The following is an 18,527-nucleotide window of genomic DNA, read 5'->3' as shown; positions in this document are numbered from 1 at the left end:
ACGTTTTGACAATTAAAAAAAAAAAAAAACTAAATGTGTTTAGAGATTTAAACATTTGATACTAGATTTACTTTCATCCAAGTTTTAGGAACTGAAACTACCGCTGAGATATTTGGTACCAAAACTGCAGTTTTCTCGTGAGAAAAATGGTCACATGGTATAATAATAGATGCCTATATTTTAACCATCTTTTCCAATATTCAAACTGTAGAGGGCAAGCTAACCAATTAACATGAATGAATATCTCAAAATCGTTAAATGTACAATCTGATACAACAGGTATTCAAAAAAAAAATTTAGGAGTTTCCACCTCACACCCTTCTTTTGGGAAACCAAAGTCTTCCTTTGGTAAATGAATATGTGAGTGACTTCCAAAAATGAATCAAATCTAAAGGAATAAACTATTTCCTAAACCTGCAGCCTATATCTCATTACATCCCTATCCCCTAAAAAGAGCCTAACATCTATTTTCTCAGCTAATTCTGAATACATCTGTACAACAAATTGTTAATAGGTTCCCATCAAAACCTGAGACCTAAACAGGGAACCCATTTCTATGTTACAAATTAAAGAATCAACTAAAATCTACATACATGGTTAGTTTAGAGCTTTATACAAGTTTCATGGTACATCCTAGTCTTCAACTTTTAAAATGCCCACGTCACCATCACGATTTGCTAAAAATGCCAAAACAACCGTCAATACTGAAATTGAGCCGACTCCCCTTCAACAGACTCAAATGAATTCAACATGTTCTCCCATTATCAGACAGACATCATAAATTCTTTCTTCCACTCGGTCCATGTACAGCTTTGGAAGCTCAACAAATGCCAATAACCGTCAAAAGCTTGCAAAACCAAGCAGTCAACAGGAGTCATCCTATCATTTGCCCGCGATCCCGAGCAGTGGGATGGTGCCCCATCTCGCTCATTTTCGGCTGAGCCACTGACATGACAGCCAAATCTTCAACCGCACCAATTAGCAAATTCGCCTTGATTCTTGAGTTTTGTAAAGCCAATACATTTTTGTGCTGGAAGATTCTGGTCTCACCCCAAAAGAATGTCATCGTCCAACAATCTCAACCATGCTGAGGCAGACCACATAGAAGAACCATCAATTCTTGTAGCCAGAACAAACAAGCGATTCCAAACTATTTCACATCCTTCTTTGTCAGATTGATTCCCTTTGCCTTCTCCATTTCAACCTCCTTCTCAGCTTTCTTCTTTTCTAGTTCAGCTTGTTTGCAGTTCTCCTCGTGTGCTTTTCTGAACAACCTCACAAAGTTCAGAAGTGTCGCAGTAACTGCAGATACAAACATGCATTAAGAATAAGGTAGTAATACATACACATCAGTAGAAGTTCACAAGCAATAAATACAGAAAGATACAGTTGAAGACAGGTGATCAAAACTTCAAAAATATTGTATTTGAGTAATCAATACATCATTTTGTTTTGGCCAATAAACAGAGGAAGAAAATAAACACTGGAAGCACCTTATGTAACCTGAGAAAGGGTTGGTTCTTCAAAGATAAAATGCATCCATCTTAAAAAGTTTGGTTTACAGGCGTATCATAAATGTCCACAATGAGATGTAGTTTGTTAACAAGAAATAAGAAATAAGTGAACAAACATCTGTATAATAGTAAAAACAAGGCATTTTGAATTCTTAATATCCATGCATGTCAGAAGACCCACTAAATTGAGGGAAACAAGAAAACCAAATACCTATGGCAGCAACAAATCATGATTTAAAAAATTTGCACAAAATACAAAAGCAACACCAATTTGCTGACATAAAATATTTCCTTTTTAAAGTCATTACTTTTTCGTTCCAACAATGACACAATTATTACCCTATATTCTAATGCCTTGTTCTTCTTACAAGCATGACCACCCCCTATAGCAGTCAACACCAACCTCATGAAAAAGGATCACGAGTCTACTTCTGCATCAGAATCAATCCACCACTTCAACTGACCAGCATGCATCACATAAGTTCTATGACATAATTCAGCTCCACATTGAAACCTGATGAAACACCCCCCCCCCCCGGGGGAGGGTCATTCACCCCCAACAAAATATACTTACGGCAGGCAAAATTACTCATTGTTTCATGCAGCAAATTAACTACTCAGACAATGCCAACAATCCTTGAAAAGTCTAAAACTAGTAACCAATATGCCTACAGGACAAGCATATTAACATTCTAGTGCATGTGCAAAGTATTTGGCCATTCATCAAGGTGTTGGTGATATTGATAGGGATTCTGCTCAAGCAACTAGCAGTGAAGCTGAACAACCAGAAGTTTCTATTACATTTATTACTATAATGCTACATGATGCAACACGACAGGATTAATTCAATGTGTAAAAGATTAGTTCCTAAACAACCCGAGTTATAAAAACATTTAGGCTGTGAAAATTTGTATCTAGGGAGTTATACTTGACATTTTAACTCACTAGGAAACAACTTGCTGATACATTTGGTAAAGGGCTATCTACAAAAAGGTGTTAAGAATGATTTGGCATCTTTGTCTGCTCGAGTAACAATTAAGGTGAACGAGCTGCCATGAGGCAATTTTATATAACACCCTCTAAAAGATCATATTAATAATCTACAATCCTCTGTTATAAATTATTCGCAGAGAAAATAATTAAAGAAAAACCTTCTGCCATATATGCTCTCTCTCATATACTCCTGGATACAGCTGGTACTGCTGTAACTTAATGTCATTAAATGCGACTACCAACTAAACAACAAAAAGCTTCATTCAGAAGATCTTTTTTAGTTAACCTGTACACATATGAGGAGAATTTACAAATCATCATGTCTTTCAACCGCTGGCGCACATCAAGAGTTTGGAAAAAGCAATAAAACCAGATGAAATCAGTTGTCCCACTTACCATTTCTTGATTCCAAACATTTAACATCCTTATAATATTCTTCACATACACTAACGCAAGGTGGTTTTGCATAATATCAACAGATAATCTCATTAAATTACAGATACAAAGACTACTAAATTCTCAGGGCTGGTCTTCACGATTCACCCTTGGATTATGAGCACTGTTCAGCATGGTTGTAGAATGTGATTATTCAGTTTGGCCCTAATAATACAAGTTCAGAATTCCATATTTAAAGGAACAAACTTGTGAACCTGTAGGAAGTCATTTTTATGAAACTCTCCACTATTTATATGATTCCAGTATAACGAATGTAAATGCATGTATTACTTAGCATACCAATTGATGATAAGGAGATAAGGAAAAGAATTTGATAAATCATAGTTATATAACCTTGCTCAAAGGGACAGCGGGCAGGATCCTCCCCAAAATAAAGCGCCAATGCATCTGCATTTCTTCCCTGGTTACCAAAAGATGAGATAAATCACTAGAGAAAAACAACTGACAACATAACATAGAGTGAGGAAATACATCAGAATAGAGATATTTACCGCAACTGAATATAAAGTCGACACAGAGCCCACTTCTACCTCAGCAACGCCAACAAATTCCTTCAGTGTCTTTGTAGACGAAGATGTGGAGCGGAAAAAAATTGTCAAGCAGATATATGGTATAATCAGTTAGTCGTATATAATAGGAAAAGCCACAAGAACAAGCAGCTTAAAAAAACTGGATTAGATGACGGTAGCCAGGTGAGAAACACAATTCCTACCTCACATGATGGTTCAATATTACTCCACAGTATCATTCGATTTTAATAGTGGAAATGAATTTTTAAATAGGTCCAGCTACTGCTAAATAAGCAACTCTCAAAGTTTTAATATCTGCAGAAACTTTTAACAGATGCCAAGGATACCTTATGGAAAACTTCAGATACAGGGCCATCATTCTCGGATGCACTCAATTCCTGCTTCACCTTTTCTAATCCCTTAATAATGGCTTGCATTTCTTCTGCTAAAGATTTCAATTGAATCTGCAGGAAGCTCAAGCACATTAGTTTTCCAACTAAAACACTCTACTTTTGAAAATACTGTCTCGCTAAACTTTTACGAACATAACTTCTTATTATACAGAGTGTAACTTATAGTCATTCTTTCAATATTTCAATGCAAACTACTATATCAGCAAGAAGCTTCAAGTCAAATGCTATTACAGGGAAATTCGTAACTTGGAAACCTGGAATGAATTACAACCAGAAAACAGGCAAAGAAGCAATTGCATTAACCTTTGATGCAACTTCCAGGCTAACAAGATCTTCATGGAAATCTAAAAGAGAGGGTGACTTAGACGCAAGAACCTGGGAGAAAAAGAGATAGGCATTATTGAAACAGCACAACACCAAAACTTGCAGATTGTTATCAAGAGAAGATAAGTGGTAAACATTCATCCAACACACATGATATTAGAGCCTTTATGCATAGCATGAGAGAAAACACAGCAAATAAGTCATGAGCGCATGGGTACAAAGTTGTATCAGACACAACATTAATTAATAAACCTTTAAGAAAATAAAGTTAATCATCAAATGCATACAAATTCCTAAATGTGCTATCAGAATTCAACAACCATTCAAGACCAGTTCTGAGACCCAGGCTGACTTTTCCAGCAACATGTGATAAGTAACAAAACATGCAGATTGTTATCAAGAGAAGATAAGTGGTAAACATTCATCCAATAAACATGATATTAGAGCCTTTATGCATAGTATGAGAGAAAACACGACAAACAAGTCATGAGAGCATGGGTACAAAGTTGTGTCAAATGCAACATTATTCAATAAACATTAAGAAATAAAGTTAATCACAAAATGCATACAAATTCCTGAATGTGCTATCAGAATTCAACCATTCAATACCAGTTCTTCTGGGAGCCAGACTGACTTTTCCAGCAACATGTGATAAGTAACAAAACACCCTTTTCCTAACATGAGTCCTCATCCTCATAAAGAGAATCATAAACGTTCTTAAGCAGGGATCTTTTGTTCTATATCTACATACATAAGATAAACAAGTGCTCAAAAGCTGCAAAATTAACTGGATCACCAAAGATAGTGCAGGTGACAAATTGAAAATCTGGCCTTTTAAAAGCTACAATAACAAGAATTTGCAGTGGCTCGAACCAAAGATGGAAGATATAACCAACAAACACATAATTTACACCTTCAAAAATTTTAAAAAAAAATACAGAAAAGAACATGGCATATTTTTGCAATGTACTGGAATGATCCCAGAGATACTTCTTCCACTTTATCAGTCATGGTCAACAGTCCCCAGTTTCACAAAAGTCAAATTTGACAAGACCCGTTAGTTGGGAACATGTTCTTTACATAATTGCCCTTCAAATTAATGACGGGTATTGCCTAGAATTCTTAACACTCAAACTTTTAAAGGTAGTTACATATTTCATTGAATTTTCAAATTATAACTTTGGTGCAGACAACAGTAGTAATCATGGCCAAAGGAATGGGCCAAAAGGAGCAATTAAAGGACAAACACAAACTACTAAGAGATACAAGCATGAAGCACGAAGGAAAAGCTGATAAGTATATGATACCAATACAACCCATAGGCCGGGTTACAAGTCAGCTTTAGGATGACAAAGTTGGCAAAAAAATTTAAAAACCAGACAGCCAAGGTACCATGAGTCCAAGGATGTAAATAACAAACAAAATCCACTGATCCAGTCAACAAGACTTTTTATCTGCAGTCAGAACTGATGGACCAACTTTGACGATTTCCAAGTAACTTTCTCTGCCAGAAGCAGAAGTTCAATACACTATAACTAATTACTGAAACCCAAACAAGGTCACTAATCAATCTCCCATGGATAAAGGAATGTACAATGTACAAAATTCTATGAGCATATACCCTACTATCTATGCCAAGTACTCAACTATCTAGGTCAATTTTTGTCATAAAGGCATTTAACCTCACCCTACCATCAGCTTAACTGCAAACGTGATGTTGGTAATCATCATTATAAAGACTGGATGATCACCAGTTGCAAGTTGCACTCAGCGAAGGTCACATTTGCTGTTATCTCTATCCAAAAATGCTGGTAAAATCAAATCATTTCCAACAAGTTACCTATTACAGCCAAGTATTTTTTAATTCCCAAAAAATGCATCTACAAGCAAGAGATAAAATTGCAACATGGAACATGAACACTACAGTGATATGTAACAAGTACGGAGAACAAACATGGAGTAGATTATGCATAATTTACAAGTCGACAGTTATCTCCAACACAGGCACAGATTGCAATTAAATGAAATGCAATCTACTTAAGCATAGAGCAATTTCCCCATCAATTTTATTCTGTAGACCAATCTTCCCTCTGAAGGACATTGGAGCAGTTTTGCATCTATCACAAGGAAAAGAAACATTTCTACCAATCCTGACCAATGATGCTCTCAAGAATTCTCCAAGCTTAGACAAACACACACCTCATATTCTTTAAGTAATACTTCTAAAATAGTCAAGTCAGGAGGAACTGACACCAGCAATCATTAGATTGTTCCTTACAGTCCTTAGATTTGTCAAAAAAATAATGTATACAATAGGTGACAGGACCACAACTAAGACCACATTCAGAAGTCAGCACAATGTAATTAGGCTAACTTAAAAACATTTTTAACAACTAAACATAATTTGTTTTTAGAAGATTGAACCTTTGTGCTGCCTTAAACATCTTTTAGGTACTGGGATTAAACATTTAGCATGCTCATGGCCATTGAAACAGTATCACCAGAATGAAAAAGTAGCATGTACCTTGCAAAGATAGTGCATGAGTGTCATCTTACTATTGGAAGCACGAGTGTCTGTGAGTTTCAAAAGACTATCCAACTTGAATCCAACAGCAGAGCCTATTACACACGAAAATTGTTTGACATGGACATGAATTCAGAATCTGAAGGTGATTCAAATGTATCAAATAAAGTGCAAATAAGCATCATTTCCTTTTTATATCTGTGCTCCAAAACTTGGTTTTTTGAGCATTACAGGTTACTATACTTGTCCTTACCCCTGGCAGTTCCTTGATTTAATGTGTTTCCAAGATATAAAATCTTCTTCATAATTTCCTTCAATTTGAAGGAATTTCGAACCTAATAAAACAGCAGCAAGATAAGGTCATTTAAAAATATAACTCAAACAGAAAAATTTAAGGGGGAAAAAAAAAAGAACATGCTCATCGGATAGCTAAGATACCTCTTCGCATGCAGAGTTCACAGTGTTCAAACTTTTTTTGAAATCCGTAACCTGAGATAAAGGTTAACTTCAGAAAACTTGGTCAACAAAGTGAACTTAAACTGATGGATGCAAAATATACCTGAGAGTTAAACTGAATTTTGAATAAAAACACCCTTAACTTAGACTCCACGCGTGGAACTTTCATAAGCTCAAGAAAGAACTGACAAACAAAAGATAAGTAAAGCCAAGAATAGTATTAGGAAATAGGGGCAAAAAAGCGACAGAAAATGAAAATAAAATTCATAAGAACAATAAACAACACTTGGTCATGATTCTACTAGGGCTTTGACAATCAGATAAAAGAAATATGTATGATCCAATTACTGGCCAACATTGAGTGGTTAACAATTGATACAAATACGAGAGTACCGTTGACACATGCTATACTAGCAAATGACATTACAGGTAAGGTTTCATCAATGAAATAAACCATCACAAGCAAAACTCTGCCTAATCCTTTCTGGGGGTTGACCAATGACTCCATGGTGAGAATGGTAACAAATTGTGATGATAAAAAAATACAATTCCTCAAAATTTGGTAATAGATTATTGCATAACATTTTACCAAATACGAAAAGAGGTACTTAGATATTAGCTAAAACTCAACAATTAGATATACTCGATTTGGACATATTTCACATTGGATAGACAATCATCGTTCACTGATACCTCCACCTGAAAAATCAGGCATGGGCATAGAGGAGCAACAATACAACCATTATTCCACAGGAATAAAGCAGTTAATCAGGAAAAGACAGTCTTTCAAGTATCGGTCATTGCATGACATAATTTTATTATTCTCTTAATTTGTGCCGAAACCCCTAATTCAGCGCTACATACATCCATGCAGGTACAACTATAACCAGATTTAACCTATTTATGCCATTCATTTTATAAGCATACAGCTGATAGTGAATAACGGTTAAGCATTCAAGCAAATGAACCAAGGACACTGATACATCCAGCAACATCAAAGAGACTCGTAACGAGTTCAGATAATGCAGCAAAATACCGATAGACATAAATACGAGTGAAATCATATCCCACAAACACAGCCAGTGAAGAAAAGAGGAAAAATAACCAATAGGATCAGATTTTGTATACCTGCTCACATTTCCCCAGGTTTTCCTTGTCGCCATTGTAATTCTAGGCAAGAAAATGGCAAAACTCAATAAACAGATAAAATTCCATATCAAGTTAGAAGACAGGAAAAGACAACAAAAATCAAGAATTTGTAATCATCACAAGAATAATCCTTTTAAGAAACTCAATGTGCAGGGAAGAAAAACAAAGGCTTTATGAGACATAGAATCTCTAACCGGAAAAAATAATCCAAATTCACCTTGAGCATTTCCATCTCCTCTTTTGTCGGACAAAATTTGATAAGGTTTTCTACTTGGTCGGCATCTAAGATAGCCTCATCCATTGCTAGTGCAGCAGCCTGAGAAATTTAAGCACTAACAAGGTTAGAATTATAAGGACAAAGATAAAAATTCCAGCACCAAATTATATAAGCTAAATTTTCTCAAGTCAAAGTTGATCAGTGTCAACATTCACCATGAGATTATGGCAAATTCAACAGCCAAGTCCTTTTAAAAGCAAATTGAGTTTAAGTATGTGCCACATGTGGATATGCCCCAATGATTAAGAGCAAAACGTCCTCCCTCTACACTAAACAGTGCTTATTCCCATATTTAAACTTCATTCAATTGAATAAACATGAGGGTCATCATTCATCACTAAATGTAAAAATTATTTTATTACAGCAAAATCTTTTTCTTTCTTGACTTTTTCACTGACAAAATCCTCCTGGACAGTTCAAGCACATAAATACGCAGGCAAGATATTCACTTGTAGAACAACAAGAATGAATAAAACTAGGCCTCCCCAAACCTTGGAGATACCCTGAAGCCTCATGTACAGTTTGTCCTATCCTCTTTTATCTCCACTATGTAAGGTAATATATCTCATACAATGATATGATTCAAGAAACATATTCCAGTATTAACCAATAAGTAATCTGAGCTCCCAGTAGTGCCTCATTTGTGGTCCAAGGGTCCAAGAGGTATATGTTTCAATAAAGTTCATGCAATCAGAGGAGGAAACTAGCAAATTTCAAGAATAAAAAATTAAAAAGGAGCAGACATATATTCATATATTTAATTGAATTCTTGAAAAATTAAATGCCACTAGCATATGGATAATCTAAGCATCATCATCTACATCAATGAGAGCAACTTTACCAGAGAGTCTCCAAATAAAGAAACAGAAGATGATCTCGAATTATGTTAGAAACCCAAGATAATGCAAAAAGCATTTCAAGCACTGCTCAATGACTAGGTCAAAAAAATTCACTTTTTCTATAATTTTTTTCTATAATTACAAGTACATGAAAAGTTAACGGTGCAATAATTAAGAAGATCAACTGGGGGAATTGTGGCAGCTTAAATGAAGATCTGTATCTGTCTTGAGAGTCAGTTAACACAGATTTTCAAAGCTATGAATCCTGTTAACATGGATAAAATCACATAAGAGGGAAGTTAGCGCAGTTGGCTATTGAAGGATAAAACATCTTATAATATGACTACTGAAGGGGAACATCAAGGAAACTAGCTTTCATCATGATGGTACAAAGAGGATGCTTCAATGGTTTCTTCTGCATTGCTTTACAAGAAAGAGGCTAAAATAGTTTGTTCTATCAGCATCTCAGATACTGACAACTTCTAGTAATTATTTCTTTCATGATCAATGCACAAAGAATCAACTATGCACCAAACAAATTTAGAGCTCCTACCACGTTGTACAAAAGTGGAAAGCAAGGTATTTTCTTTTCATGGCTGCTATGAGAAGATTTTCCAAACACAAAAAGAAATAGGTATTTTCAGTGGTAGAGATCAAACTAAGTCTTGAAGAGCAAACACGTTAGCATCTTGTAAAAGCGACAACCAAGATTGACATTGCATTTGCGAGAACACATAATGGATCTCCACAATGCATGCAGCGCCCTGTGGCTGTGGCCCATTCTTCATTCTTTGAGGGCTTCAGGACATGAAAATTACGAAAACATCAGGGTTGGGAAAGAAATTTATCATAGCCAACCTCAAGTTATCCTAAAAGCTATGTGTAGGATTTATTTGAGTGACAAGGAGAAAGAAAAATGAAAGATAAACTTGGAAAATAAGCCTTATGTCTTCTAAACTAAGGTTCTGGATTGAGAGGCAGATCACATTGGGAAGAACCAGAGCCAATAGGGTCTATCAATTGTTGTTTTAAATGTATTTCAGTCCACCATTTTATCAGAATTCAATTTGAAAAACATTTTAAGAACAGAGCCATCAACTTTCGCATAAGGCCGAAAGATGCCACACATAACATAGTTGGGGTCACCCTCATCAGCAAATATCCTAGGAATACTAGAATTCCAAGAAATAAAACTTGGTACAACCACTGGAGACAACAAAGGTCATTGTGACCCAGATGACCAGCTACCAACATGAATCATAGGTTCAACATATAACATGGTTGAGGACACCCTCATCGGCAAATATCCTGGGAATACTAGAATCCCAAGAAATAAAACTTGGTACAACCCATTGGAGACAACAAAGGTCATTGTGACCCAGATGACCAGCTACTAACATGAATACCACGTTCAACTCACCATAAGCGGTCCTTTTTTTTTGGGGGGATTTAGGGGCAGGGCGGGGTGGGGCGGGGCGGGGAGTCTGGAGTGGGGTGGGGGAAGAGGGGAGGCAGGAAGTGGGAAAGAGGTGGGGTACTTGTAGTTGAGCGTTGTCCAACTCACCATCATGTCAGGAAGTGGCATTTTCACCTTTGTTAGCATTATTTCGGTGTTGTTGGCCCTTCTCAAGTCAACCTGCAGAAGATTAAAGGTCATCAGCAACTTGACATATCTAACTTACAAATATTTTAAAAGCATGCGGTTTACAAGGCAAAGGCAAACTTTGACTTAACCAGATATAAAAACATACTGAGTGATCTGATTCTGACCAAAAATATCACTCAGGCTGATGAAACAAGAAACTAAATGAATCTCCCCCCCCCTTCCTCCCCTCAATTAATTCCACCATAGTATCCCCCTTTCACCCAAGGTGGGAATGATACTAAAAGAGACAAGCATTCTCTACAGGCTCTCTGCGTTTACTTCTGAATGCCCAAATATATCAAATTGAACTCCCTGAATTATATTCATATCCTAACTCTTTCCAGTGCTTCTTCTTCCTCCTCTTTTTTTTTTGTGGGGTGGGGAGCTTAGCCTATGCTAAAATGATTGTTTTGAGTTACACGTACAGTTGGAGATGATGATTGGAAAAGTTAACCTCCTCATAACACTAGCCTGCCAATTTAGAGAAATGTCCAGAAGATAACTTCTGTAGTTTTGTGCCGTAGAGAGCGTTGGTACATAAGTAAGTGAGAGCAAAATCCTTGACAAGGGATGTATGTCTCACTTTGACTAAGAGACAACAAAATTGTTTGATTGTTACTATAAGTAAATTCAATTTCATTACCAGATGAACCTTGTCAGGTTTAGATCCAACAGATTTCCGCCGGTCTCCAGATTTCCCCCCCCTGGTATCTGACTTTGGAACTGTGGCAGAGAAGAGAGTCTCTATCTCCGAGACATCAAATTCTGGTGCACTGAAAGGTAAAAGAAAAAAATCAATGATCCATGAGAATAAGGAAAGCATGTTCAGAAGTACACAAACAGAAAAGTACTATCAAATATGCAAGCAAAATTATATTCATCTATAGGCATGTTGATGCTCCGATTCTTAAGTGACAAGACAACAAATGACCAAAGACTTCAAATGTTCTCAGCAGACATATAGTAAATTTTTTTTTTTTTTTTGGTTGTTGGGGTTTGGGGGGAAGGGGAGAGTTTGTTACTTGACAAATATAAAGAAGAGGCATTTTGATTAACTAAACTGACTCTGAGGAAAGTGCAATACATTTGAGGCTCTCCATGTCTCTGTAATTCTTCCCATAAGCTTCCTTGTAATGCCCTGGTTACCTTGCTCCAATGCAGTGGTTTTAATGTAGATCTTCTGGGTGCAGCTGACATACCAGAAGGACGTGGAAGTCCACGCCCTCTTCCTAAAGGTGGGGGAGGTGCAGCACTTGGAGGTCCAGGTCCTCTAGCACCTAATGGAGGGGGTGGGGGAGGTGCACCACCTGGAGGTCTAGGAGGCCCTGGTGGTGGAGGAGGTCCAGGTGCACGACCTCCTGGAGGTGGTGGCGGAGGAGGTGCTCCAGGAGGTGGACATGGGCCAGCAGAAAGAGGCAGTGGCGGAGGAACTGGGGCTGCGTGCATTGGGGGTGGCGGAGGAACCGGGGCTCCACGCCCTGGTGGTGGTGGAGGAGATGGAGCACTACCTGGATGAGGTGGTGGTGGTGGAGAAGCACCACTCAAAGGAGGTGGTGGAGGAGGAGGAGGAGCACGATTTGAGAGAAATGGAGGTGGTGGAGGAGGTGGAGGAGGAGGAGGAGGACGATTTGAGAGAAATGGAGGTGGTGGAGGAGGAGGAGGAGCACAATTTGAGAGAAATGGAGGTGGTGGAGGTGGTGGTGGTGTGCCATGTGGAGGAGGGGGAGGAGGAGGCGGAGGCAGAGGAGCTCTTGAAAATATAGTAGGAGGTCCATTAACTGGAGGTGGTGGTGGAGGATGTGTGTTATGTGTAGCAGGTAAAGGTGGAGGGGGAGGAGGAATGGGCACAGAAACAGGAATCGATGTTATGGCAGTAGACGCATTTGGAAGTGGAGGGGGTGGCAAACTTGACACGATCCCAGCAAATGGTGTAGAAGCACTAGCGGACCAAGGAGGCGGTGGAGGTGGAGGCGGCAGGATTTTACTAGCATAATGTATACTAGACGAAAAGGGAGGCGGAGGCGGAGGTGGTGGCAGAGAAGATCTTGGTGCAGTTGTCCCTGAGCTCACTGGTGGAGGAGGTGGAGGAGGAGGTGGAGGGGGAGAAGTAACAGCGACCCCAGAATTATATGGTCGTGGCGAAGGTGATTGACCAGAAGCAAATGCTGCAATCCGAATGGATAGTAGAGACTGAGCTGGAGCTGGAGGTGGCGGCGGAGGTACAGGGATATTAGAAGTACAAGCTGCAGATACCGAGGGTGGGGGTGGTGGTGGAGGCGGAGGTGGAGGTGAAGAAATTTTAGAAGCAGAAACTGCACTAACTGTAAATAACGAGGATGATGGTGGGGGTGGGGGTGGAGGTGGCGGTGGGGGTGGAGATTGAAATTTAGGTGCATCAGAAGCAAAAAATGCATCTTGAGTGAATGGTACGGGTGGGGGTGGGGGTGAAGGTGGAGGAGGTGGTGGTGATGGTGATGCAGAAGGGGCATTTTCATTATTAAATGAATTTACAAGAGAAGACAAGTTAGTGCCAAAGTCCTGTAGACTTGATGCAACAGGAGAAAATGGCTTAGAAGATGAATTATACAGCAAGGAATTACAAGAGGGGGGTGGCGGTGGTGGTGGTGGTGGTGGTGGAGGAGGAGGAGGAGGAGGATGGGATGGGGAAGGCTGATGTTGATTCAACTCTGGAGCTTGACTTTCAGTATGTGATGGAGAAGAGATTGTGGGAGTAGGTGGCCGCCTGGCTGATGAGCTTTCTATCAACGATGGACAAGAAAAGTGTTTCTCTGGCAAAAAACGTGCTTCAGAACTGCTACTACTTGAGGATTTAGCGCTCGAAGGAGCTTTAGCTTTTCCTGCCGCTTGAGACTCCTTTGATTGGGCTAATGCAGCTGGAGCACTGTTCTGTCTTGATGGAGGGTATGATACATGCATTGAATCAAAGTATGACCCTTTGTTAGGAGGGATCCATCTAGAAACTGCATTAGGTTTTGCCTGTCTTAATTGAGGGCCTGAGCTTTGCTGCTTCGATTTTGATTTGGTACCCATAGTCTCGTTTCCCAGTTTTGTGCCGGATATTGGCTGTTTCTTTGACGTGGAAGTAAGTGCCTTTTCAGATTTTTGTTTACCATTGTCATTGGGCAAGGCCAACTTAGGTTGTGAACCTTGTCCATCTGCCTTCTTCTGTACTACAGTGCCTTCTTGGTCAGGCTTGTTCTCGCCTTCTTCTGACTTGCCACCAGAACCACCATCTAAGAATTGGAGCTTAACATTCTGGGGTTCGAACTCACCAGAGGAAGCTACTGAATCCTCTCTGTTCTCCAAGACATTGTCACTCAAAGAATTCCTATTAGAATCCCCCCTCCTACCTTGTCTCTGACTCCCTTCATCTGATGTACAGTCCTCAAAAGAGTGATGATCCAATTCCTCCTTCCATACTACCTCATCATTTTCGCTATCCTGACTAAATTCTTGAACTGAATGGGTATCGATGTCGCTCTTTCCATCCTGTCCATCAACTGCATTGCTGAAGATCTCTTCTACCTCAAAAAACTCCTCTGGTGTCGCGCTTTCAGTCTCATTTCCATCTTCACTCCCCACTTCAGTGGTGACAATAGATGGAACAGCATCAGCATCCGAAAAGAGCACCTGATGCACATATGAGTATGCTTTCAACTCATAAAGCTTTGGAGAAAGAACAGATGACACAAGTAAAAGAAAACCCTACCTCTGCTCTAAAATCCCTAGGGAATTGATCTTTTGCGTCCCACAAAACATCCACTTCATCACGTGTCAACATCAAAACATTAGACCGTATAAATGCAGTGTGGAACATGACTCTCAACATCATTTCTTCCCTTACAAGATCATCCTCTAAATGGACACACTCCAGCACAACATCTCCTTGAACACGCCGGTGAATATCTATTTTCACAAGGGCACACTCCTCCTGCAGCAGGAAGTACGAGCAATTCATATTCAAGTTAATTCACTATCAGACTACCTTTACAAAGAGGAGCCTCACCTGCCGGTAGAAGCGGGAATGTTTTTTCGTCCTTAAAGTAGTAAACAAAAGCTTAGAGCTCCTAGTAGAAGTTGTTGAAGAAGGGTCCTGACCATAGACACGAACTAGCGGGCGACATCCCCTTCCACCATCAAACAGAGGAAGGACTCTAAGTATGATGCAATCCAATGCCAAAGGAGAATCTGATGGTGGCCAATCTGAACCAATATTTCTCCTAGAAATATATTGAAGATATCGAAGCTGGGAAGGCTGCGGATTCAGAGGAGACAAAAGATGAAGAAGTTCCCTAGGCGCTTGCTTGTATACCATCTCGAGAGTCTTCTGCTCACCATTATACTGTTTCCTGTACAAAAGAAGGCCAGCAAGCATAAAAGCAAGCACAGGCCATCCTCCCCTTTCACAGTGCATCAAGAGCACATTCTGTTGGCCCTCCAATGACAGCCAGCTCTCGCTAGAACGCAAGAAATGGTGGATCATCTCCAACGGCAGTAGTGGACAACTCTCATACTGCCGAGGATACTCCATGACTGTCATGTCGTACTGGGACAGAATGTCAGATATTTGGCTCCTCTTTATACCCTCTCTGAAGTTGAAGACCATGAAAGAAGCATCAGGGTAATGATCCTGTAGCTGAGCTACGATGCCACCCAGGTAGATTTTGTACTCATCTTCATTGAGAACATCAGTGGAGAAGCAGCAGTCAAACACTGCAGATGAAGTAAAGACAATTTCAAAATCCCAATTCTAAAGGTAAACCAATTTCAAGGTTCACATTTAAACTACGTGCACTCCTCTAAACATTCTGAAGTTCAAGTACAAAGCACTCCAAGTCAAACCTACAGTTTGAGAAGACAAAATCAAGGACCAAAAAGCGGTTGCAAATATATCCCTGTACAAGAAAGCACCAGTTAAAAAGACCAAATGGAAACCCATTTCTTTAACACCATGTAATTTGAAATGTTAAGAGCAGTTAAGCTTTGTCCAAATTTACAGCATAACTACCTCACAACATATAAACTAATACGGAAGCATTATCCACAATGCACTTTCAAAGTTCTGCTAAATATGTCGCAAACATCGAATACTGCAAGGTTACTTATGAAAAACACAAAGACAACAAAGAAAGTAGCCAAAATAGAAGACAAGTCCAAATGCAGCTAAATTAAAATTAAGATGAATAGTACTCCACAATCCAACCATTACATTTGCATAATCCAGCAAAACCAGGCGATAGTTCAACAAAAATGGGATATTCATTTTTTAACCACACAGTTTGAAGTGCTCAGACGAACAAATTCAGATCTTTAAGGCTCAAAAAATGAGCTAATTCAAATGAGCAAGCCCTAAAAGTACATACTTAAACTCAAAAAAATCCCACTATTAAGCATAAAAAAAAGTCATCAGAATCAATATTGCTAGTACATTGAGCTACAAAATTGACCAAATATTTCGAAAAATGTAGAAGATATAGTACGAGGAAAACTATACCATAGACCCGCTCAGAGATCTCAAGAAGCCGATCAGGTGGCTTCCTATAGAAGAAACGTCTAAACAGCGCCATCTAATGGCGCTGTTTTCCCCCAAATCGAATCCAAAACCCCCTCTCTTCTTCCTATCCCAATATCCCTGAACATAAATTACTCCAAAATCTTCCACAATTCCTCCAATGATCCACGCCAAACAGATCCTCCAGCTCCCCCAATTGCAATCCCCTCAATAACTACTTCAAAAATACCAAAAAAATTCACAAAACTTCACCCTCCAATCATCCAAATTCCAGCTGCTTTTCCACACAATTCAATCGGAAGAAGTGAGCAACTTAATTCCGGGAGAGAGAAAGAGTAAATGAAGTGAGATCGAGATTAATGGAGGGTTAGGTTTAGGGTTTGAGAGGGGAGGGTAAAAAATTCCAGAGGAGGAAGAAGATTTTGTAGAATGTAGAAGAATAAGTAATTAAACAGGGGCATTAAAATGGCTAATTAGGGCGATTAATTAACGAATTTGGATTGTGATTAGTGTAAATTTGGTGATTTGGATGGGGCGTGATGGCACGTGGGGAAAGAGAAGGAAGAGTAGACTGAGATTGGAGAAAAGGTTGAAGACGAAGAAGAAGAAGAAGGAGGAAAGAAAGGAAATGAATGGGAAAACTCAGACGGGTCATGGTGGCTGAACCGGGTTTGGGTCCGGATCCGGAGGGAGGCTGCTGTAAGAATTCACTTTTTGGGGATTTTGGATTTTTGCTTTTTGATTTGATTTCTTTAATGTACACGTGGCATAGAGCTATTCAGGCGTGAGAGAGAGCGAGAGAGAGGAGTAAGTGACTCAGTCAAGGAGAAGACAGAGAAACAGTGATGAGTGAATTTGTTTGTAATAATTTTTTTTAATGTTTGCAAGCCAAAGAATCCCCAGAGATTTAGATGTGTCTGAATAGCTTTTTTTTTAAACAAAAATTTCTTTTTACATATTTTACGTTTTTTTATGTCTTTTTTATCTTGTAGTATACATGTCATGTCACAGTATCACTATATTAATTTGAATATTTTTTTATGTTCTGTTGTTGGCGTATACGAGGGATATTGAATGTATAATATATAATTTTATTTTAAATTTAAAATTCGATCTTTTCATACATGTGGTATACATCTGCAACCATTAGTACTAAAAAAGTTACTGTGCTAACACTGTATAAAAATTTAATCATATCAATTTTTTTTAAAAATTTTGAAATATTCTTTAGTCCGGACACATTGAATATCTCTACCTATTATATAAGAAGAAAGTGAAGTTACTATAGCAACTCCAATTATTGCCAAGTGGATTCCTCTCATTTTGACACGTGGCCCATTCCTTTTCTTTTCTTCATTTTGCTTTGTTTTTTCTTTTGTTCACTTTATTTCCTTTCTCCTTTTTGATTAAAGATAATTAAACAAATCCTCATGTAGACTGCAAGTTTGTTATTTAGTTTCCACTTTGTACTCCGTTTTTTTCCCTATCATCCTAATTAATCATTTATTATATTTTTTCTCTATTGGATTAGTTGATGCATTTTCTTTCATTTTTGTCCATAATTAACTAAATGAATGATTTCATTATCGGAGATCAAGAATGGGTTTGATATTTCCTTTCTTCCATAGTCCAATAATTATGATTCATGATCTTCTACTTTTAATGTCTCTTTTTGGTATATATTATTTGATGTTTTTTTCTCATTTTTTGCGTCTTGATCTGCAACCTTTGCTTATTGCTTTTCTCACCTATTTCTTCTTCATGTGACTTTCTTTTCTGCCCAAAATAGGTATGTGATGCTGTGAATATTTTTTCCCAAATCTAAAGAAACATTTTTTTTAGTTTTTTATATTTTATTTATTCTGAAAATACTGTTTGATCTTTTTATTTTTGGA

The 18,527-nt window shown here is 38.4% G+C and overlaps 1 protein-coding gene across 3 annotated transcripts; it reads right to left on the bottom strand.

The window, feature by feature from the left end:
• Positions 1 to 220: 220 nt before the first annotated feature.
• LOC140006125 (formin-like protein 20) lies at positions 221 to 17,221 on the bottom strand. 3 transcript variants are annotated; one of them, XM_072047942.1, is made up of 18 exons: positions 16,615 to 17,221; positions 15,967 to 16,015; positions 15,127 to 15,833; positions 14,830 to 15,051; positions 12,184 to 14,750; positions 11,743 to 11,872; positions 11,019 to 11,090; positions 8,556 to 8,654; positions 8,318 to 8,359; positions 7,293 to 7,373; positions 7,172 to 7,222; positions 6,987 to 7,068; positions 6,734 to 6,828; positions 4,189 to 4,260; positions 3,820 to 3,936; positions 3,455 to 3,523; positions 3,297 to 3,363; positions 221 to 1,302 (listed from the first exon to the last, which is right to left on the bottom strand). In XM_072047942.1, exons 1-18 carry the CDS (start codon positions 16,615 to 16,617, stop codon positions 1,151 to 1,153), a joined length of 4,677 nt encoding a protein of 1,558 aa, XP_071904043.1. In that variant the 5' UTR covers positions 16,618 to 17,221; the 3' UTR covers positions 221 to 1,150. The 3 variants fall into 3 exon arrangements, with proteins under 3 accessions (XP_071904043.1, XP_071904044.1, XP_071904042.1); XM_072047943.1 differs by lacking the exon at positions 15,967 to 16,015 and having other exon boundaries at positions 12,184 to 12,691; positions 12,794 to 14,750; positions 16,615 to 16,828; XM_072047941.1 differs by lacking the exon at positions 15,967 to 16,015 and having other exon boundaries at positions 16,615 to 17,205.
• Positions 17,222 to 18,527: the final 1,306 nt, after the last annotated feature.

Source organism: Coffea arabica, chromosome 4e (assembly GCF_036785885.1).
Source record: "Coffea arabica cultivar ET-39 chromosome 4e, Coffea Arabica ET-39 HiFi, whole genome shotgun sequence".
Lineage (NCBI taxonomy): Eukaryota > Viridiplantae > Streptophyta > Magnoliopsida > Gentianales > Rubiaceae > Coffea > Coffea arabica.
This window is presented reverse-complemented; position numbering and strand designations above follow the sequence as displayed.